The sequence below is a fragment of the Passer montanus genome, unplaced genomic scaffold (genome assembly GCF_014805655.1).
Source record: "Passer montanus isolate IOZ18808 unplaced genomic scaffold, ASM1480565v1 scaffold204, whole genome shotgun sequence".
In the NCBI taxonomy this organism is placed as follows: Eukaryota; Metazoa; Chordata; class Aves; order Passeriformes; family Passeridae; genus Passer; species Passer montanus.
In genome coordinates this window covers 22,924-39,256 of record NW_024366637.1, presented here as the reverse complement: position 1 = coordinate 39,256, position 16,333 = coordinate 22,924, and the positions used below count along the sequence as shown (strand labels likewise).

Below are 16,333 nucleotides of genomic sequence, written 5' to 3'. Positions count from 1 at the left end.
GAGTGTCCCCGCAGCTGTGGTGGCACCGGTGTCCCCACGGGCTCGGGAACAAGGGGCGTTGGTGTCCCCAGGCTGAACCCACGGGTGACCCAGAGGTACCCGGCTGCTCCTGGAGGGTCCCGGGGGTCCCCCAGGGTCTCCAGGAGGTGCCTCGGGGTCCACAGGCGGCACACCGGGGCTCCCAGGTGTCCCCAGGGTCCCTGGAATGTTCCCAGGGATGTTCCCGGGGCTGGCCCCAGCCGGACCCTGTGACCCCAGCCGGACCTCGCTGTCCCCAGGTGTCCCCTGCCTGCCCCTGCTCCAGCTCGCCGCCTACACCCCCGGCTGTCCCTCTGCCCCCTCACTGTCACCTGCTGTCCCCACGTCCCACCTGTGCCCCCTCCGGCCATCCCAAGCTGTCCCCTTCCTGTCCCGGGCTGTCCCTGTCCGTCCCTACTGTCCCGAAACTCTGTCCACGCCACACACCTGGATCCCAAACTGTCCCCCAGCGTCCTCACCGTGTCCCCCAGGCGCCTTGTGCCATCCTCCAGTGTCCCACGCTGTCGCTCCCTGCCCCACCTTGTTCCCCCGGTGTCCCCTGCTGTCCCCCCTCTCCTCGCGCTGCTGTCCCCAGGACTACCTCGAAACTTTCCCCCTTTGTCCCGCTGTCCCCTGCTGTCCCTACGCAGTCTCCAGTGTCCCCACACTCCGCTCTGCCCCTCCCCGCCACACTGAAACTGTCCCCGTCCGTCTCACGCTGTCCCCCGATGTCCCCGTGCTGTCCCCAGCCCCCGAGCCATCCCCCCCTGCCACTCTGAAACTTTCCCCGTCCATCCCAAAACGTCCCCTCGCGTCCCCCGCTGTCCCCCGCTGCTCCCCATCCTCTTTCCGCTCCGCGTCCCCTCTGTCCCCATTGTTCCCCGCTGTCCCTTCGCTGTCCCCTCGCTGTCCCCTCTCCCCTCTCCAACTTTCCCTCAACGTGTCCCACTCACTCCCCGCGGCGATGCCCCAGAACCTTCCCATCCCTCGCCCGTGTCCCCTCGCTGTCCCCACTCTGTGTCCCCCCTGTGTCCCCCCTGTGTCCCCCCTGTGTCCCCTGGCATGGCGAGGCGGCTGCGCCCGATCCGCGCCCGGGGCCGGCAGTGCCCGCTCGGCCCCGCGGCCCCGTTTAAGTCCCGGCCCCGCCGCCCCCCGGAGCTGTAACCCGAGCCGGGCCGGCCCCGCCGGGCCCCCCGGACCTTCCCCCGGTGGCTGCGGACCCTCCCCCGGCGCCCGAGCAGGGCCGGCCCTCCCGAGCCCTCCTCCCCCGGCCACCCCCGGGCCGGAGCGGGCGGAGGGAGCCGGGCTCAGGGGGGGTGCGGGTTTTGGGGGTGCGGGTTTTGGGGGATGCGGGGGGTGAGGCGGCGCAGCCCCCTCCCTCGGTGTCCCCCAATCCCCGCCCCCCTCCGGGGCCCCCTCGGGCCCAGCGCGACCCCTCCCCCTGTCGCTGTCCCCATTCCCGGCGGAATTCCCGGCAGCAATTGTGGGACCAGCGCGGGGGACACGGGGAAACCCCTCCGACCCCGAACCCAGCGCAGCCCCCCCAAATTCCCCATAAAACTCCCCCAAAGTCTGGGAGTTAGGGCGGGATTTGGGGGGGATTTGAGGGGTTTTGAGGGGAATTTAAGGGGGGTTTGAGGGAGTTTTGGGGGAGGTTGGGGGGATTTTTTGGGCGGAATCTGGAGGGGTTCAGGAGGAGGTTTGGGGGGGTTTGGGGCGATTTGGGGGTTTGGCGTTGCCAGCCCCAGCAGGTGGAAGCGCGTGGCCGGATCCGGCCGGGAGCGGGGCCAGGCCTTGGCGGCCGCCGCCGCTTTCCGATGGAACAGAAAATTTGGGAATAAATCAAAGGGCCGGGGAGGCGCTGCCCGACCCCTCCCCAGTTTGGGGGGCGGCTCCGCTCTGTCCCCAAGGCGACAGCACAGGGACAAGGGACGGGGAGGGCTCAAATCCTCCCGTACGCCCCCCACATCCCCCCCAAAAACTGCCCCAAAAGCGGGGTGGGGACAGCCCCGCCGTGGGGTGGGGACATCGCGTCCCGCTGCCCTCGGAGCGCGGGCACGCAGGTGGCACTGGTGGCACTGGTGGCACTGGTGGCACAGGTGGCACTGGTGGCACTGGTGGCACTGGTGGCACTGGGGACAGAGCTGACAGGCGCTGGTGGCACCGGTGAAAGTGGCGGGGACAGAGGTAAGGTCGGGCCCCCCCGGTTTTGTCCCTTGGCCCCGGTCCCTGATGGCCTCCCCCGAGCCTGGGGACAGGAGGGGACAGGAGGGGACATCGGGACGGGGGGGGCAGAGCGGGGGCGTGGTCCGGGGTGGAACCGGCCCAGGGGGTGGCACCGCCCCATTGTCCCCACGGGCTCTTGCTTGTCCCCAGCCCGGTGCCACCTCCCGCCAGCGTCACCCGGGCCCGTCCCGATGGGTTTGGAACTAAATTTTCCCATCCCAAATTCCCCAAATGCCCCAGTTTAGGATCAAAATTGCCCTGGGAGCGGAGGGGGAATTCAGTTTTTACCATTTTCCCCCATTTCCCCCTCATTTTTATCCCACTTTCCCCCATTTTTACCCCTAATTTCCCCCATTTTTACTCCAATTTTGACCTATTTTTATCTCATTTTGGCTCAATTTTTCCTCCATTTTGGCCCACTTTTAGCCCCGTTTTACTCCATTTTGGTCCCATTTTAACCCAAATTTCCCCCATCTTCACCTCCTATAAACCTCATTTCTGCCCCATTTTTACCCCCTTTTGCCCTATTTTAATCCCATTTTCCCCCATTTCCCTTCATTTCTGCTCCTTTTCCACCCCATTTTCACCCTCATTTCCCCCCATTTCTGCCTCATTTCCCCCCATTTTCACCCCATTTCTGCCCCATTTTCCCCAAAATTTCCCCCCACTTTCCCCGCCATTTCCCTCCCGATTTTCCCACTTTCCCAAACCACCCAATCCCATGAAAGCCCCAAACTCAGAGAGGGAATTCCTCCAAGGGGTGGGTGGGGGGGTGAGCCAGGAATTTATTTTTCCCTTCTAAAAAGGCTTTTTTTCAGCACAAAACCTCCCCAGTTCCATTTTTCCCCTCTGCCACCTTGCAATAACCTCAGATCTGGCTCCAGATATTTCCTAAGATCCTTTTCTAATCAGAAAAATGATCTTTGTCCCCCCTAAAACCCCCAGTTTTTACTTTTTCCTCCTAATTTTGCGGCAATTTCACTCCATATTTTTAATTATCCCATAACATTTCCTATTAAAAATTAATATTTAATAATATAAAAATAATATCATGTTTTGAGCCTCTAATTGATTTTTTTAGGGCATGCAAAACCCCCAAAATCCCCAATTTTGCAGTGGATTAATGCAAAAAAAAAAGCAATTTTGGAGACCCCAAGCCTTGCAGAAAACCTGATTTTGGTGCGAATTTACCGCCTAAAAAATTAATTGTAGGGACACAAAATTTGCTTTCAAACCCTAAAAAACCCAAAAATCCCAAATTCCATTTTTCCATTTAGGGTCTTCCCTTCCCCTCCTTTTCCCGGTGGGAAAATCCCCAAAATTTCCATTTTCATCCCATTTTTGAGGGTTTTGTCACACAGAGCCCCTTTGTCCCTTTTCCCCCTGGAAAGGTGGGAAGGGGCCCGAAATGGGGGAAAAATCCGGGAATTTTTGTGGGATGAGGTCAAAGCCTTCCCCCCCTTACGCGGCCTCTTCCTCCTCCTCCTCCTTTCCCTCCTCCCCCTTTTTTGGGATGAAAAGGCGATTTTTTGGGAAAGGTACAAAGGGATCCTTTCAGGGAGTGGGGGGGGGGGTGCTCAGGGCCCCACCGGGGTTTTTCTGGGGGATATTTGGATTTATTTTGGTTTATTTTGATTTATTTTTTATTTTTTAATGTTTTTTTCCTTTGGTTTTGGTATTTTTTAGATTTTTTTTTTTAAATTTTCTGTACATTTTTTGGGTATTTTGTGTATTATTTTTATTTTTTCTCGGGGGATTTTGCATTTATTGAATATTTTTTATATTGTTTGTTTTTATATTATTTTTCAAATATTGTTTGGATTTTTAAAATATTTTTGTATATATTTGTATATTTTTGGGGTATTTTTGGTGGGTTTTTTATATTTTTGGGGTTTTAAAATTTTTAAAATTTTTTGGTACATTTTGAAATATTTTTGTGTATTTTTAAAGATATTTTAAAAATATTTGGAGGTTATTTTTTATGTGGCTTTTATTTTTGGGGCAAAATACTGGGAATTTGGGGTGAAATGTCGGGAATTGAATGAATGAGTTTGAGGGATACTTTGGGATTTTTTGGCGTCTCTTCAGGGATTTTTCCCATTCCCAAAGCTGATTTTTCCCCTGGAATTCTCAGATTTTTTCCCTCTGTTACAGGGGAGTCACTTCACCCTTTAATTTTTTAAGATCCCCACCAAAACTTCGGATTTTTTGCCCCCTAAATACCTGAAATTCAGGATTTTCATCCCACTCCAAACCCTGAAAGTTTCCTTTTTTTCCCCTGTCTGGAGCGAGGAAGAGGCAAAAAAAAATCCCGGGATTTTGGACCCTTTGATGGCGAATTCTCCCATCCCCCCATCCCAAAAAAACCCTATTTGGGGTGGCACTGAGCCAGGGCCCCAAAAGCCACGGGGACAAAGCTGCCCCTGTGTCCCAGAACCGGAAAAATCCCAAAAAATAAATAAATCCAGGGGAAAAAAAAAAAATTTAAAAAAAACACCAAAACCACCCAAAATCCCAAAAAAACCCCGACCCTAAAAGAGATTTTTTTATGGGGGCTGGGCCAAGAGTCCCAAGGTTTGAAGGGAGATCAGGTTCAGGGATTTTTTTTGGGATTTTTTTTGCTTTTGGGCAAAACCAGAAAAAAAGCCCAGCGGGGCTGTGGGTTAATTAATTAATTAATGAGGCCTGTGGGGGATTAATGGGGCCGGGGTCGTTAGGAGGAATTAGGATCAAGAGGTTCCTGGAGTGTGAAGACCCTGCCCCTGCTTGGGGTTAAAAATGGCCCGAAATTACCCCAAATCACCCCAAAATTGGGGTTTTGGGGGAGCAGCCCTGGCCTGGAGGGTTTGGGGTGAAAAGTTACCCCAAATTACCCTGAAGTTGCCTCCCAAGTTACTCCAAAATGACCCCAAAATTGGGGTTTGCAGGGTTAAAATGTCCTGCTTGGGGCTTGGGGTTTAAAATTCCCTAAAATTCCCCCAAAATGCCCCCAAAATGACCCAAACTGGGGTTTGGGGGGATGGGGGGGTAGCTCAGACCTGCTGGACCTGGGGTTAAAAATGCCCCAAAATGCCCCAAAATGCCCCTAAAGTGGGGGCTTGGAGGGGCAGCTCTGAACTCTGGGGTCTCCCAGCTCAGATTTTGGGGTCCCAACCCCTGAATTATGGGGAAACTTTCCCAGACTTTGGGCCATCTTTCCTGCATTTGGGGCATTTGTGCTTCATTTTGGGACAGGCATCGCTGGTTTGGGGCATTTCCCAGGGGTTTTGGGGCATTTCCCGGGGTTTTTGGGGCATTTCCCGGGGTTTTTGGGGCATTTCCCTGTTTTTCAGGGCGCCGCTGCCTCCCCCGGGCAGCACGGGGGCTCCGTGTCCCAGGGTTTTTTGGGTTTTTGGAATCCCGGGATTCCCAGGAGAGCTGAGCTCTGCCGCTGCCAACCCCAACCACGGCCCTACAAAGGGAGCTTTTATCCCAAATCCCGGCTTTTTCTGGGAATTTTTGTAAAAATAGCGGCGGATCCAGCGCGGGGGGAGGGGTGTGAAGGGACCTTTGTCACCTGGAGGGGGGGAAGGAATTCCAGGTGGGATTTGAGGGGGTTCCTAGGGAATTTGGGGTCATTTTCTGATGGATTTTGGGGCATTCCCCCAGATTTTGGGTCATTTTCCCTGGGTTTTGAATAATTCTCCCTGGATTATGGGGCATTTTTCCCCAGGTTTTGGGGCACTTTCCCTGATTTCTTCAGGATGAACAACCCCAAACCCTTTTCCAGGGATTCCCACCATGGGCAGGAATAGACAGATAAATAAATAAATGTACAAAGATAAATAAATCAATGCATCTCAACAACGTCATGTAGCACATTAGGAGTTGGCAAAAAAAAATTAAATCTATTTCGTATTTATAACTCCATAATTAAAATGCATTCTTATCTAGCACAAAAAGCAGGAAAATTCTACAATTGCAGGTTTGGTTTTTTTTCAGATCTTTTAATTTTCAATAAAAGATAAAAAAAAGTAGGAAATGAATCTGGTATAAAACAGGGGAGGGATTTTGGGATGCAAAGGGACACAAAGGGCTGGGAAAAACCAGGAAAGAGGGCTCCAAAAATTTGGGAATTCAGTACAAAACTTCAGCTCCCAGCTTGGGAAAAATAGAAAAAATTCCCAGCTCCTGCAGGAGAGGGAAAATACAAAAACTTGGGATTTTCCCCCACTTTTCTTCTTAAAAATCTTCTTTTCCACCAGGAAGAGGAAATCCAGAGGCTTGGGAAGCTCCAAAAAATTTGGGAATAAATTAATCCAGGGAAAGTGGTGGGCAAAGTTCCCCAAATAAATCCTGGCCTTTTTTTGGGAAAACTTGAAGGAATTCCAGGATTTTGGGGTTTTCCCCATGGTTCTGCAGTTCTTGGGATTTGGGAGGATTTATTTCCAGGAAAAAGTGGGAAAAGCAACTGGAAAAAGCAACAGGAGCTGCTGGGATGAAGCAGCCTGAAAGGGAGGGGAAAATACCCAAAAATTCTCCAAAAATACCAGATTTTGCTCAGGTTTTGGGATTTATCCCTTGGGAAAGCAAAGTTTGGGTGTAAATCCAGAGGAATTCTGGCATTCCAAAGCTTAATCCTGGAAGAAACACCCAAAAGCAGGAATTGGGGAAGAAAAATGGGATTTAAGAAGTAATTATTCCCAGGGATCCCAATCCAGGTTCTTCCATGGATAAAATCCCCAAGCTTTGGGAATGAGGTGGAAAAAATGGGAATGATCCCCAGAAATTCCCTCCAGAACCAAACCCTTCCCCTCCATTCCCAAATCGGAATTTTCCCAACCCAAATCCACAGAGGCGCCGCCCTTTTCCCAGAAATCCAGCTCCAAAAAGCCCAAAATTCCCAAATTTCCCCATCCCAGCAGACCGAAAAGTGGGAAAATCCATCCTGGAATCTCAAAAAAGAGGGAAAAACTCCAAAAAATCCCAACTGTGCTTCCAAACTTTTCTATTCCCCCCAAATCTGGGGGGGTTTTGGGAAGAGCAGGACCCGGAGTTCCTTGGCTGCATCCCCAGGAGAATCCTGGGATTCTTCTGATCCAAATCCGTGGAATTTCAGGATTTTTCTGGCATCAGAGGAGCTTCCTGTGCAGGATTTCCCAGGCCATCCTCTTCCGGAAGTAGGGCATGTGTTGCTTTGGGAATTTTAGGGGGGAAAATGGGAACAATGGGAATTTTGGTCAGGTTTTGCTCATCCAGGGCACAGATTCAGGCTTTTTTCCCCATGGAAATTAATGGAAAAGTGGGAAATTTGGGGCTTTGGGGTTGTGGGACTAGGGGAAAAAAATGGGAATTTCTTGGGGTTCAGGCAAAAAATGGTGGAAATTTATCCCAGATTTTGTTGGGATTTTGGGGATTTTGGGGTTTTCCTGGCCCTGGGGGTCTGGGACCAGAGGGAATTTGGGAGTGCTGGGATCTGAAAATGCTGGAGGAGGGAAGTGGGGTTGGGAATGGGGAATTACTCAGGAATTCCATGGGATTTTTGGGGTGGAATGGAGGATTTGTCCTAGATTTTTGGGGGAATATTTGGGATTTTCCCTGGCACTGGGGCTTGGGAGCTTTTCCCAGGGACTTGGGACAGGGATTTGGGGACAATTCCCTTAAGCGGGGGGCCGGGAATGGGAAATCAAGTGGGAATTCCTTGGGATTGGGTGAGAAACGCTGGAATTTCCCCCAGATTCTGCTGGAATTCTGGGGTTTTCCTGCCTGGGGGTGTGCAGGGTGGGAATGGGGAGCTGCAGCCCCCGGGGTACCTGGGTGAAGTTGATGGGTTTGTCCTTGGAGATGCACTCGGCGTAGCGGCACGCGAACATCCCGCAGTCGCTGCCGTTCATCTGCTGCGGGATCTCCTGGGGAAAACGGGAATTAACATCCCCAAATTCCCACATTCCCTAATCCCCAGGGCCAGGCAAACCCCAAAATCCCGTTCATCTGCTGCGGGATCTCCTGGGGAAAATGGGAATCAACATTCCCAAATTTCCCCCAACATTCCCCCAACCCCCTGAATCCCCAGGGCCAGGAAAACCCCAAAATCCCGTTCATCTGCTGTGGGATCTCCTAGGAAAAACAGAAATTAACACCCCCAAATTCCCCCCATTCCCTCAGCCCCCTGAATCCCCAGAGCCAGGAAAACCCCAAAATCCCAGTGGAATCTGTGGGAAGCTCCTGCTGGAAGAACCGGGAAGGTCCCAGAATTCCAGAATTTCTTGCATTCCCACCTTGCCCAAATCCCACCCAAACCCTTTCCCTGTGGAGAATTTCCCCTTCCAAGGTTTGGGATTTGTTCCCTCCTTTTCTTCCCAGGAATCCCTGAGGGAAAAGGGGCCCAAAAAGGGCTGGGAATCCAAGGAAATGCTGAATTCTTTGGGAATTCTGGGCTGTCCAAACCTGGCTCTTCTTGCTCAGCAGGGCCCATCCATTGGTGTCGAATTCCTTCCTTTTCTTATCCAAACTTTCCTGTTTCAGGTACTGCCTGTGGGAAAAGGAGCAGGAAAAGATGGAATTCATGGAAAAATGGCAATTCTGAGGTTTTTCTCTGTCTGGCTGTTCCCAAAGGGATTCAGGGTTGGGATTCACAAATCAACCCCCCTCCGCCCCAAAAATCTAAAACTGGATCAGGAGAGGCTGAATTTCATGGGGAAAAAAACAGGGAGAGAATTCCTGGGATTTGTGGGAGGGAATTCCAGGGAAGAGAAGGAATTTTTCGTGTCCTGGAAGGGGAGAATGAGACTGAAAAAGGGAGCAAAAATGACCCTGAAGGAGCCCAAAAAATGACACTAAAGGGACGTAAGAATGACCCTAAAAGGGCCCAAAAATGACCCCAAAAGAGCCTAAAAAAAGGGCAAAGTTGGTGTTTCCAAGGCTGGGGAAGCAGGAGTGGGATTTTCCCAGGGAAGGGATTTTACTCACAGCAGGATCCTGCAGGCCTCACTGTTGATCCCCCCCATGGAATCATAGTAGGTGATGGTTTTTTTCCTGAAATCCACGACCTGCACAGAGAAAAATTCCTTAAAATGGGAAAAAAATCAGGAATGCTTCTCTTGCAAAAAAAACCCCAAAAAACCCACAGGGTATTTCACACCACAGAAGGATTTCCCCCCAAAAAAATCCCTATTTCCTGCTGTGTTTTTAATACCTAAATGTGTAAATTAGCCATTATTATTATCATTATCATCATTATTATTATTATTCCTCCTATTCGTCCCACGTGTTACAACAATTTTGCCTCACCTCTCAAGGCCCCAATCTGGGTGGTTTTCAGTGTTTTCCCTCCCCATTCCCATCCCATTTGTGCTGGAAATTACCTCTTTTCCATGGAATTAATTAACAATTCAAGCAGGAATTAATAAATTGAGGAGGTTTTTGCTAAAGGAGCTGAAAATCCCTGCAGGATCCCAGGAGCCAAGGGACAAAGCAAGGGGAAAAGTGAAATATCTGTGGCCTAAATCTCTTTAAAAAGATCCTGTTTTACCAGGAGTTGGTGGGAACGGGGAAATCAGATCTTCCCAAGGGAATAAATTCCCTAAAATGACCTCCAGGCTGAATTTAAGGACTTAAAACCCCACAAAAAGCTGCTCCTACCTTTGTATTTCCCTTTAAACTCGGATCTGAGTCACAAACACAAATTTTTCCCGTCAGCATCACCCCAAACCAAGGAAATTTGGGCTCTAAATCCCAAACTGAAGATTTTTTTGGGATAATTCAGGCACTCACAGCCAGGCACCAGTGCACTCCCAGGTGGATGGGCACGAGGAGCAGATCCACAGAGAAAATATCCACTTTTTTTGTCCATCTTTTCACAGCTTGGTACCCTGCAGTCTTTAATTTGGTGAAGAAAAAGGTGTTGAAGGCATGAACTGCAGGCAAATCCTTGTCCTTGCTCCTCTCCATCAGCAGATTCATGTAGAAATTGATGATCTGGGAAAAGAGACATGATTTTTGATTTTTTTAATAGATTTTAATTTATTTTATGATGGTGTTTGGATTTGTGGTCCTGTGTAAAGTTAAGGAACAAACCCCTCAAAAAGAGGATTTACATTAAAACCTTCAAAAAACCCAGGGGGGTTTGCAGTAGCTCCATAGTAATAAAACATGTCAGAAAAAAAACCCCAAGGATATTTAGGAATTTGCCTTCAAGACCATATTTAAAGCTTACTTCTTGTTTCCCTGTTCACACCAATCCCATCTTTCCACTATCATTAATTCCCCACATAAATTAAATTATTTTTATTTTACGGAGCTTCCTCCAGGGATTTATCACTCCAAGGTGGAATCCCAACCCACAGATCCCCTCCCAGCACCCAATCCCTCCATTTTTCCCTTCCAAGCTGCTGGGGATGGGAGGGAAATGGGAATTTTTGGGTTTTCACCTCGTCGTTGAGCCAGTTGAGGTTGTTGAGGGTCTGGATGTCCTTCCTGGTGATGGTCAGGCGGAAAGCCTCGCTCAGCACCTCGTCCTGGTTCCCTCCTCGGAACAGGCTCTTGATTTCCTTCTCCATTTCCTGTGACAAGGGAGGGCACGTGGAATTCCTGCTTTTCCTGACCCCAAACCCCCAAGGGTTTAACACCAAACTGATTCTTGAGCCCTGATTTCCCCAGGAAGAGGGTGCAGGGCCCCGTTTCCGTGCCCAAACCCCAGGAATTCTCTGAACTAAATCCCCTGAACTGACCCCAAATCCCTAAATCCCAGGAATTCCCTGAACTGAATCCCCTGAACTGAATTCTACCCGAGGTAGAATTCCTGTTATTCCTGACCCCAAATTCCCAGGGGTTTAACACCAAACTGATTCTTGAGCCCTGATTTCCCCAGGAAGAGGGTGCAGGGCCCCGTCTCCATGCCCAAACCCCAGGAACTCTCTGAGCTGACTCTCCTGAAGGTTTAACACCAAACTGATTCTTGAGCCCTGATTTCCCCAAGAAAAGGGTGCAGGGTCCTGTCTCCATGCCCAAACCCCAGGAATTCTCTGAGCTGACTCTCCTGAGCTCAATTCCACCCGAGGCAGAATGCCCTGTCCCTGCAGGCTGGCAGCCCCACCTCGGTGATCTCGGGGAAGTCGTCGTCGGCCTGGCCGGGGCGGGCGCGCTCGGGCCCCTCGGGCCCCACGGCCACCGGGATCTCCTTCTCCAGGGGCACGCGCAGGTGCAGATCCACGAGGTCCTGCACGGAGCGCTCCCGCTCCTGGAGGCGCTGCGGGAGGGGGGTCGGGGAAAAGGAGGGATCAGCAACCATGGAAGTGGGGAAAACCTCCGGGATTACGGAATTAAACCCTTGCGGAGCCACCAAGTCCCCAAGTGCCACATCTGCATTTCTTCCACCATTTCCAGGATTTAGGATCAATGAAACTGGGAAAAACCCCCGGGATCATGGAATTAAACCCTTCCAGAGCCACCCAAGCCTGTCCCCAAGTGCCACATCTGCATTTCTTCCCGCTCCTGGAGATGCTGTGGGAAGGACAGATGGGGGATCAGGGAAAAGGATGGTTTAGGACCAATGCAATTGGGAAAAACCTCCAGGATCATGGAACTAAAACCTTCCAGAGTCACCCAACTGTGTCCCCAAGTGCTACACCTGCATTTTTTCCCCATTTCCATGGACTCTGACTCCTTTTCCAAGCCCTGACCACCCTCCCAGTGCGAAAATTTTCCATAATTTCCAATCTGTGACGACATTCATCCTTTCCTTGCTGTTTATCCCAGGATTGGGAAGAATGAAGGCCTAAAAAAAGGTTGATTTTTCAACTTTTTTCCCCCCAGTTGTCCCAGTCCAGAGTGTTTTTTCATGTAATTCTTACCTGGCTCTGGAGCTGCAGGGCCAGAGCTTTCTGCTCCTCTATTTGCCTCCACCTCTCTCTGGCTCGGGAATCATAGACACTGGTCCTAGAGAAAGCAGAATTTCAATGGACAAATTAATTTTAAAAAATCAGGATTTTGGTTTTTCCACCCAAAAAATCCCAGGAAAAGCCAGCAGGGAATATTAACTCACAGCTCTTTGATCCACAGCTCGGCCTGGAAAAAGGGGAGGCTGGAAAGAAGGAGAAAGGAGGGTTGGAAGTGACCAAAAATCCTGGAATTTCCCCAGAATTCCCTCATTTCCCAAATTCTCACCCTGTCCCTCTTCACTGTCACCTCCCTGTGTCCCTAAAAATCCCCAAAATCCCCGCAAAATTCCCTCATTTCCCACCCCTCACCTTGGAGCTGGAGTCCTGGAATCCTTGACCTTGAGCAAAATGACGGAATCTGACCCTAAAAATGGGAAAAATTCCTGGGTTTCTGCTCCCCTTGATTCCCACCCCAAATACTTCCCAATCCTGAATAAAACCTCCATATTGGCCACGGAATTTAAATCCTGTTCCCAGGGTTTGGGGTTATTTGGGATTTGGTTTTCATTTTGTTTGGGATTTTAGGGATTTGGGATTTTTGGAAGTATTTTCTTTGGGGAATTTATTATTTTTTTTTAAACCCATTTCAGATATTTTTGGGTTTTATTTGTGGTTTTGTTTTATTTGAGATTTTGGTATTTTTGGGGGGTTTTGGGGTTATTTTCCTGGAATTCTCAGGAATCTTTACCTTCACTCTGCGCCTCGGCTCCCGGCTCCTCCCGCTGCTGTGGGGCCGTGGAATTCCGGGGCTGGAACCCCCCAGGAAAGCCTGGAGAGGGGCCTAGGGGGGGATTTTGGGAATTCTGGGGCGGCTCTGGGGAATGTGGAACAGGACCTGGAATTTTGTGAATTTCCAGTGCCTCGGGATCATCCCTGGGAGCCTCCTGGGGCAGGGAGGGGCCGGAACGGGGACAGCGGGAGCTGCAAAAAAAAAAAACCACCAAAGCCAGTTAGGGAAATTCCTGGGAAAAGATTGGAGATATGGGATTTGGGGAGAGGTTTTGGAATTTTTTGGGATTAGGGAAGAGTTTCTGGAGAGGTTTGAGATTTGGGCAGGGTTCTTTGGGATTTGGGCAGGGTCTTTGGTGATTTTCAGGGATTTGGAGAGGGTTTTTTGGGATTCTTTGGGATTCAAGCAGGGATTTTGAGGTTCTTCGGGATGTGGGGCAGGTTTTTAGGGATTTTTTGGGATGCTCCTCACAGGTGGAAGGGGAGCACCGGGGAGGGTTTGCAGCTGGAGAATCTCTTCCCAGTCACCATCTGCAGCAGCTGCCGGTAAATCTCCCGCTCCTCCTCCCGCACTGTCTGCGGGGAAAGAGCACGGAAAAAACTCCTCTCAAAACCCTGGAACTCGCTCATTCCCAGGGATTCCCCCCAAATTCAGGGGCCTGGTGCAATCCCAAAAACGCAATACTGAGAAAAACCCCCAAGAAATTGGGATTTAGGGCTAGAAAACACCAGGAATTTGGTGTTTAACACCAGACGCGCCCCCAGCTCTGCTGCAACACCCCAACCGCAAAAAATCCACGGGATTTCTTAGGATTTCCCCATTCCCAGCTGCCAGCTCTGCCTGGACACCCCAACCCCACAAACCCCTTGGGTTTCCCCATTCCCAGCTCTCCCTGGACACCCCAAGCCCCCGGGATTCCCCGGATATCCCCAGCCCCTCACCTCCTCGGCCGCGCTCAGGAAGCGCCGCGGGGCCTTCTTGGGGCTGCGGCGGCTCCAGGAGGGGCTCGGGGCCGGCTTCAGGGGGAAGGAGGCTCCGTGGAGCGCGGATTTTCCCCCAAAAGTGCTGGAATTGCTGCTGGAAGGAGGGAAACACACAGCAGGGTTGCGGTAAATCCTGGGAACTGGTTTAAAACCCCGAGTAAAATCGCAGGAGGTGAAATGAAATGTCCCCCAAATTCCAAAAGCTCAAAAATCCTCCAAATAAAAAAAACCACCAAACCCCCCAATGAAAGCCCCCAAATCTCCTGCCATCAAAATCCCAAATAAAACAGAAAAAACACCAAGAATCCCAAACCCACCAAAAAAATCTTGAAAATCCTTCCCCAAATAACCAAAATTCCAAATTAAACCCACCAAAAAATCACCCAAAAAACCCCCCAAACTAATTAAATCCCCAAAAAAATTCCCAAGACTCTCCAACCCCTGCCCCCCCAAAAAAATCAAATCACAAATCTCCAAAATCCCAAATAAACCCCAAATATTAACTAAAATATCAACAATATAGCTGCAAAATATCAACTCAAGCCTGGAAATCCACGATCTGCTGCACCCACCTGGAATTTTTCCGGGTCTCCAGGAAGGAGCCTCGGCTGCCCCGGGGCTTGGAGCTCCTCCACTGCCCGTTGGCTCCCGGGAATCTTTCAGGAATTTCTGAGGGGAAAAGCACCAGGAGTTCCCAGAAAAACCCAAATTTCCCCTTCTCCAAGGGTTGTTTTAGGGAAAACAGCCCCAAATCCCAAAGGGAAAACTCACCTGGGGTGTAGCTGAGGGAGCAGGAGGAGTTCCCAGCAGGGCAGGAGAAGCTGCTGAGTTTGGGGAGGAAAAACTGGGGAAAAAAAAAAAAAAGATTGGGAAAATCTCCAATGTTTTGCTTAGAAGTGGGAAAATGCCAGGGAAGAATCCAGGAAAATTACAGAGAAAAGGGAAGGGTGTGTCCCAGGGCTGGCTGGGAATGGTGGCAGGACTTCACAATTCCCAAAATTAATAATTCTCCAAATTCACGATTCCTAAGGTTCGCAATTCCTAATGATCACAGCTCCCAAAATTCCCCAAATTCCCAGCTTCTAAAGGCCACAACTTCCAGACTTCATGGGCAGAATTTATGGAGCAGCAAGAACCCAAAATCTGCTGGAAAAATTCGCAGCTCCGGGCCCGGGCTGGGTCCCACACTTGGGCTCCCCATTCCCGGCGGAATTTCCACGCGGGGAACCGGGAGAACCCAAAAATCCGGTTTGGGATTTGACTTGCGGGGTTCCCAGGCTGAGTTTCCCCAGAGGAAGCGCGGCTGCAGCGCGCCAGGAGCAGCCCGGGATGGGGGAATTGTCCCAGCTATTCCCAGCTCCGCTTCCCGCCCCATCCCGCGGTGCTTCCGTGAGGGAAGGCCCCGGGAGCGGTTCCGGGAACGGCCGGCCCCGCGCCCCCGCTCCGCACCTTGCTCTCGCCGCCGAAGCCCTTGAAGGCCGGGCCGGGCCGGGCCCGCGCCGCCTCCCGGGCCTCCATCCTCATGGGGGGCAGCGCCGCCGCCTCGGCCCAGGGCAGCGGCAGGACCGGGCACGGGAAAAGGCCCGGCGGAGTCCGCTGTGAGGGCAGCGGGGAGCAGCGCGGCGCGGGAGCGGAGCAGGGCCCGGAACCGCCGCCGCCGCTGCGCTGCCCTCAGCCGGCACGGCAGCCGCGCCGGAAGCGGAAGTGGAACCGGAAGCGTCCCAAGCGCGCGCGGTTCTCCCGGGCTCCGCGGCGGCAGCGAGGAGTAGGTGGTGGCGGCGGAAGTGAGCGGAGGAGGTGAGGCGCCGCCGGAAGTGGCACCAGAGCAGGGGAGCGAGCGGCGCACTGCTGGCAGAAGAGAGCGGCCCCTGGCGGCCTGGAGGTCCAGGGGGGCAGCCAGAGAGGGCGGGTCGCCCCGGACGGGGGGTGCGACCCTCCAGGGGTCACTCTCTGGGGCCTGTGACCCTGTATGGGGGTGGTACCCCATAGAGCATCTCCCTGTGAGGATGTCATCCTACAGGGGGTCGCTCTGTGTGTGAGTATCCCACCACAGCCCATCCCATCGCAGCCCATCCCATCACAGCCGATCCCATTCCAGTTTCTCCCTATGATCAGTCCTGTTACAGCCGATCCCATAACAGCCGATCCCATTAGAATCGATCCCATTGCAGTCAATCCACGATAGCTGGACCCTACAGCCAATCCCATTACAGCTGATGTCATTACAGTCAATCCCGTAACAGCCAGTCTCTGCAGCCGATCCCATTACAGCTGATCCAGTCACAGCCGATCCCATTACAGCTGATCCAGTCACAGCCGATCCCATTACTCCCATCCCGTTACCCAGATCCAGTCACAGCCGATCCCGTTACCCCGATCCCATTCCAGCCGATCCCACTACCCCGATCCCATTACAGCCGATCCTGTCGGATCCCATTACTCCCGTCCCACTACCCCGA

At 51.8% G+C, this 16,333-nt stretch overlaps 1 protein-coding gene across 3 annotated transcripts; it reads right to left on the bottom strand.

The window, feature by feature from the left end:
* Positions 1–6,209: 6,209 nt before the first annotated feature.
* On the bottom strand, positions 6,210–16,209 carry SENP1 (SUMO specific peptidase 1). Of its 3 annotated transcripts, none has more exons than XM_039708489.1 (16): positions 15,324–16,201; positions 14,646–14,718; positions 14,447–14,543; positions 13,833–13,965; positions 13,363–13,466; positions 12,850–13,082; positions 12,471–12,525; positions 12,266–12,304; positions 12,075–12,159; positions 11,318–11,470; positions 10,653–10,784; positions 9,997–10,200; positions 9,193–9,272; positions 8,671–8,755; positions 8,037–8,132; positions 6,210–7,418 (listed from the first exon to the last, which is right to left on the bottom strand). In XM_039708489.1, the coding sequence occupies exons 1-16, from the start codon at positions 15,396–15,398 to the stop codon at positions 7,356–7,358; spliced, it is 1,707 nt and encodes a 568-aa protein (XP_039564423.1). In that variant the 5' UTR covers positions 15,399–16,201; the 3' UTR covers positions 6,210–7,355. The 3 variants fall into 3 exon arrangements, with proteins under 3 accessions (XP_039564423.1, XP_039564422.1, XP_039564424.1); XM_039708488.1 differs by having other exon boundaries at positions 13,833–13,968; positions 15,324–16,200; XM_039708490.1 differs by lacking the exon at positions 6,210–7,418 and having other exon boundaries at positions 8,117–8,229; positions 13,833–13,968; positions 15,324–16,209.
* Between the last annotated feature and the right edge of the window lie 124 nt (positions 16,210–16,333).

Excerpts from the sequence above, each read along its gene's own strand:
- SENP1 (XM_039708488.1), bottom strand. The coding sequence starts at position 15,398 with ATGAGGATGGAGGCCCGGGAGGCGGCGCGGGCCCGGCCCGGCCCGGCC. Across the intron at positions 13,083-13,362 it reads CCGGTGCTCCCCTTCCACCT|CTCCCGCTGTCCCCGTTCCG; the intron begins GTGAGGAGCATC and ends TTTTTTTTGCAG. Across the intron at positions 12,160-12,265 it reads GAGCTGTGGATCAAAGAGCT|GACCAGTGTCTATGATTCCC; the intron begins GTGAGTTAATAT and ends TGCTTTCTCTAG.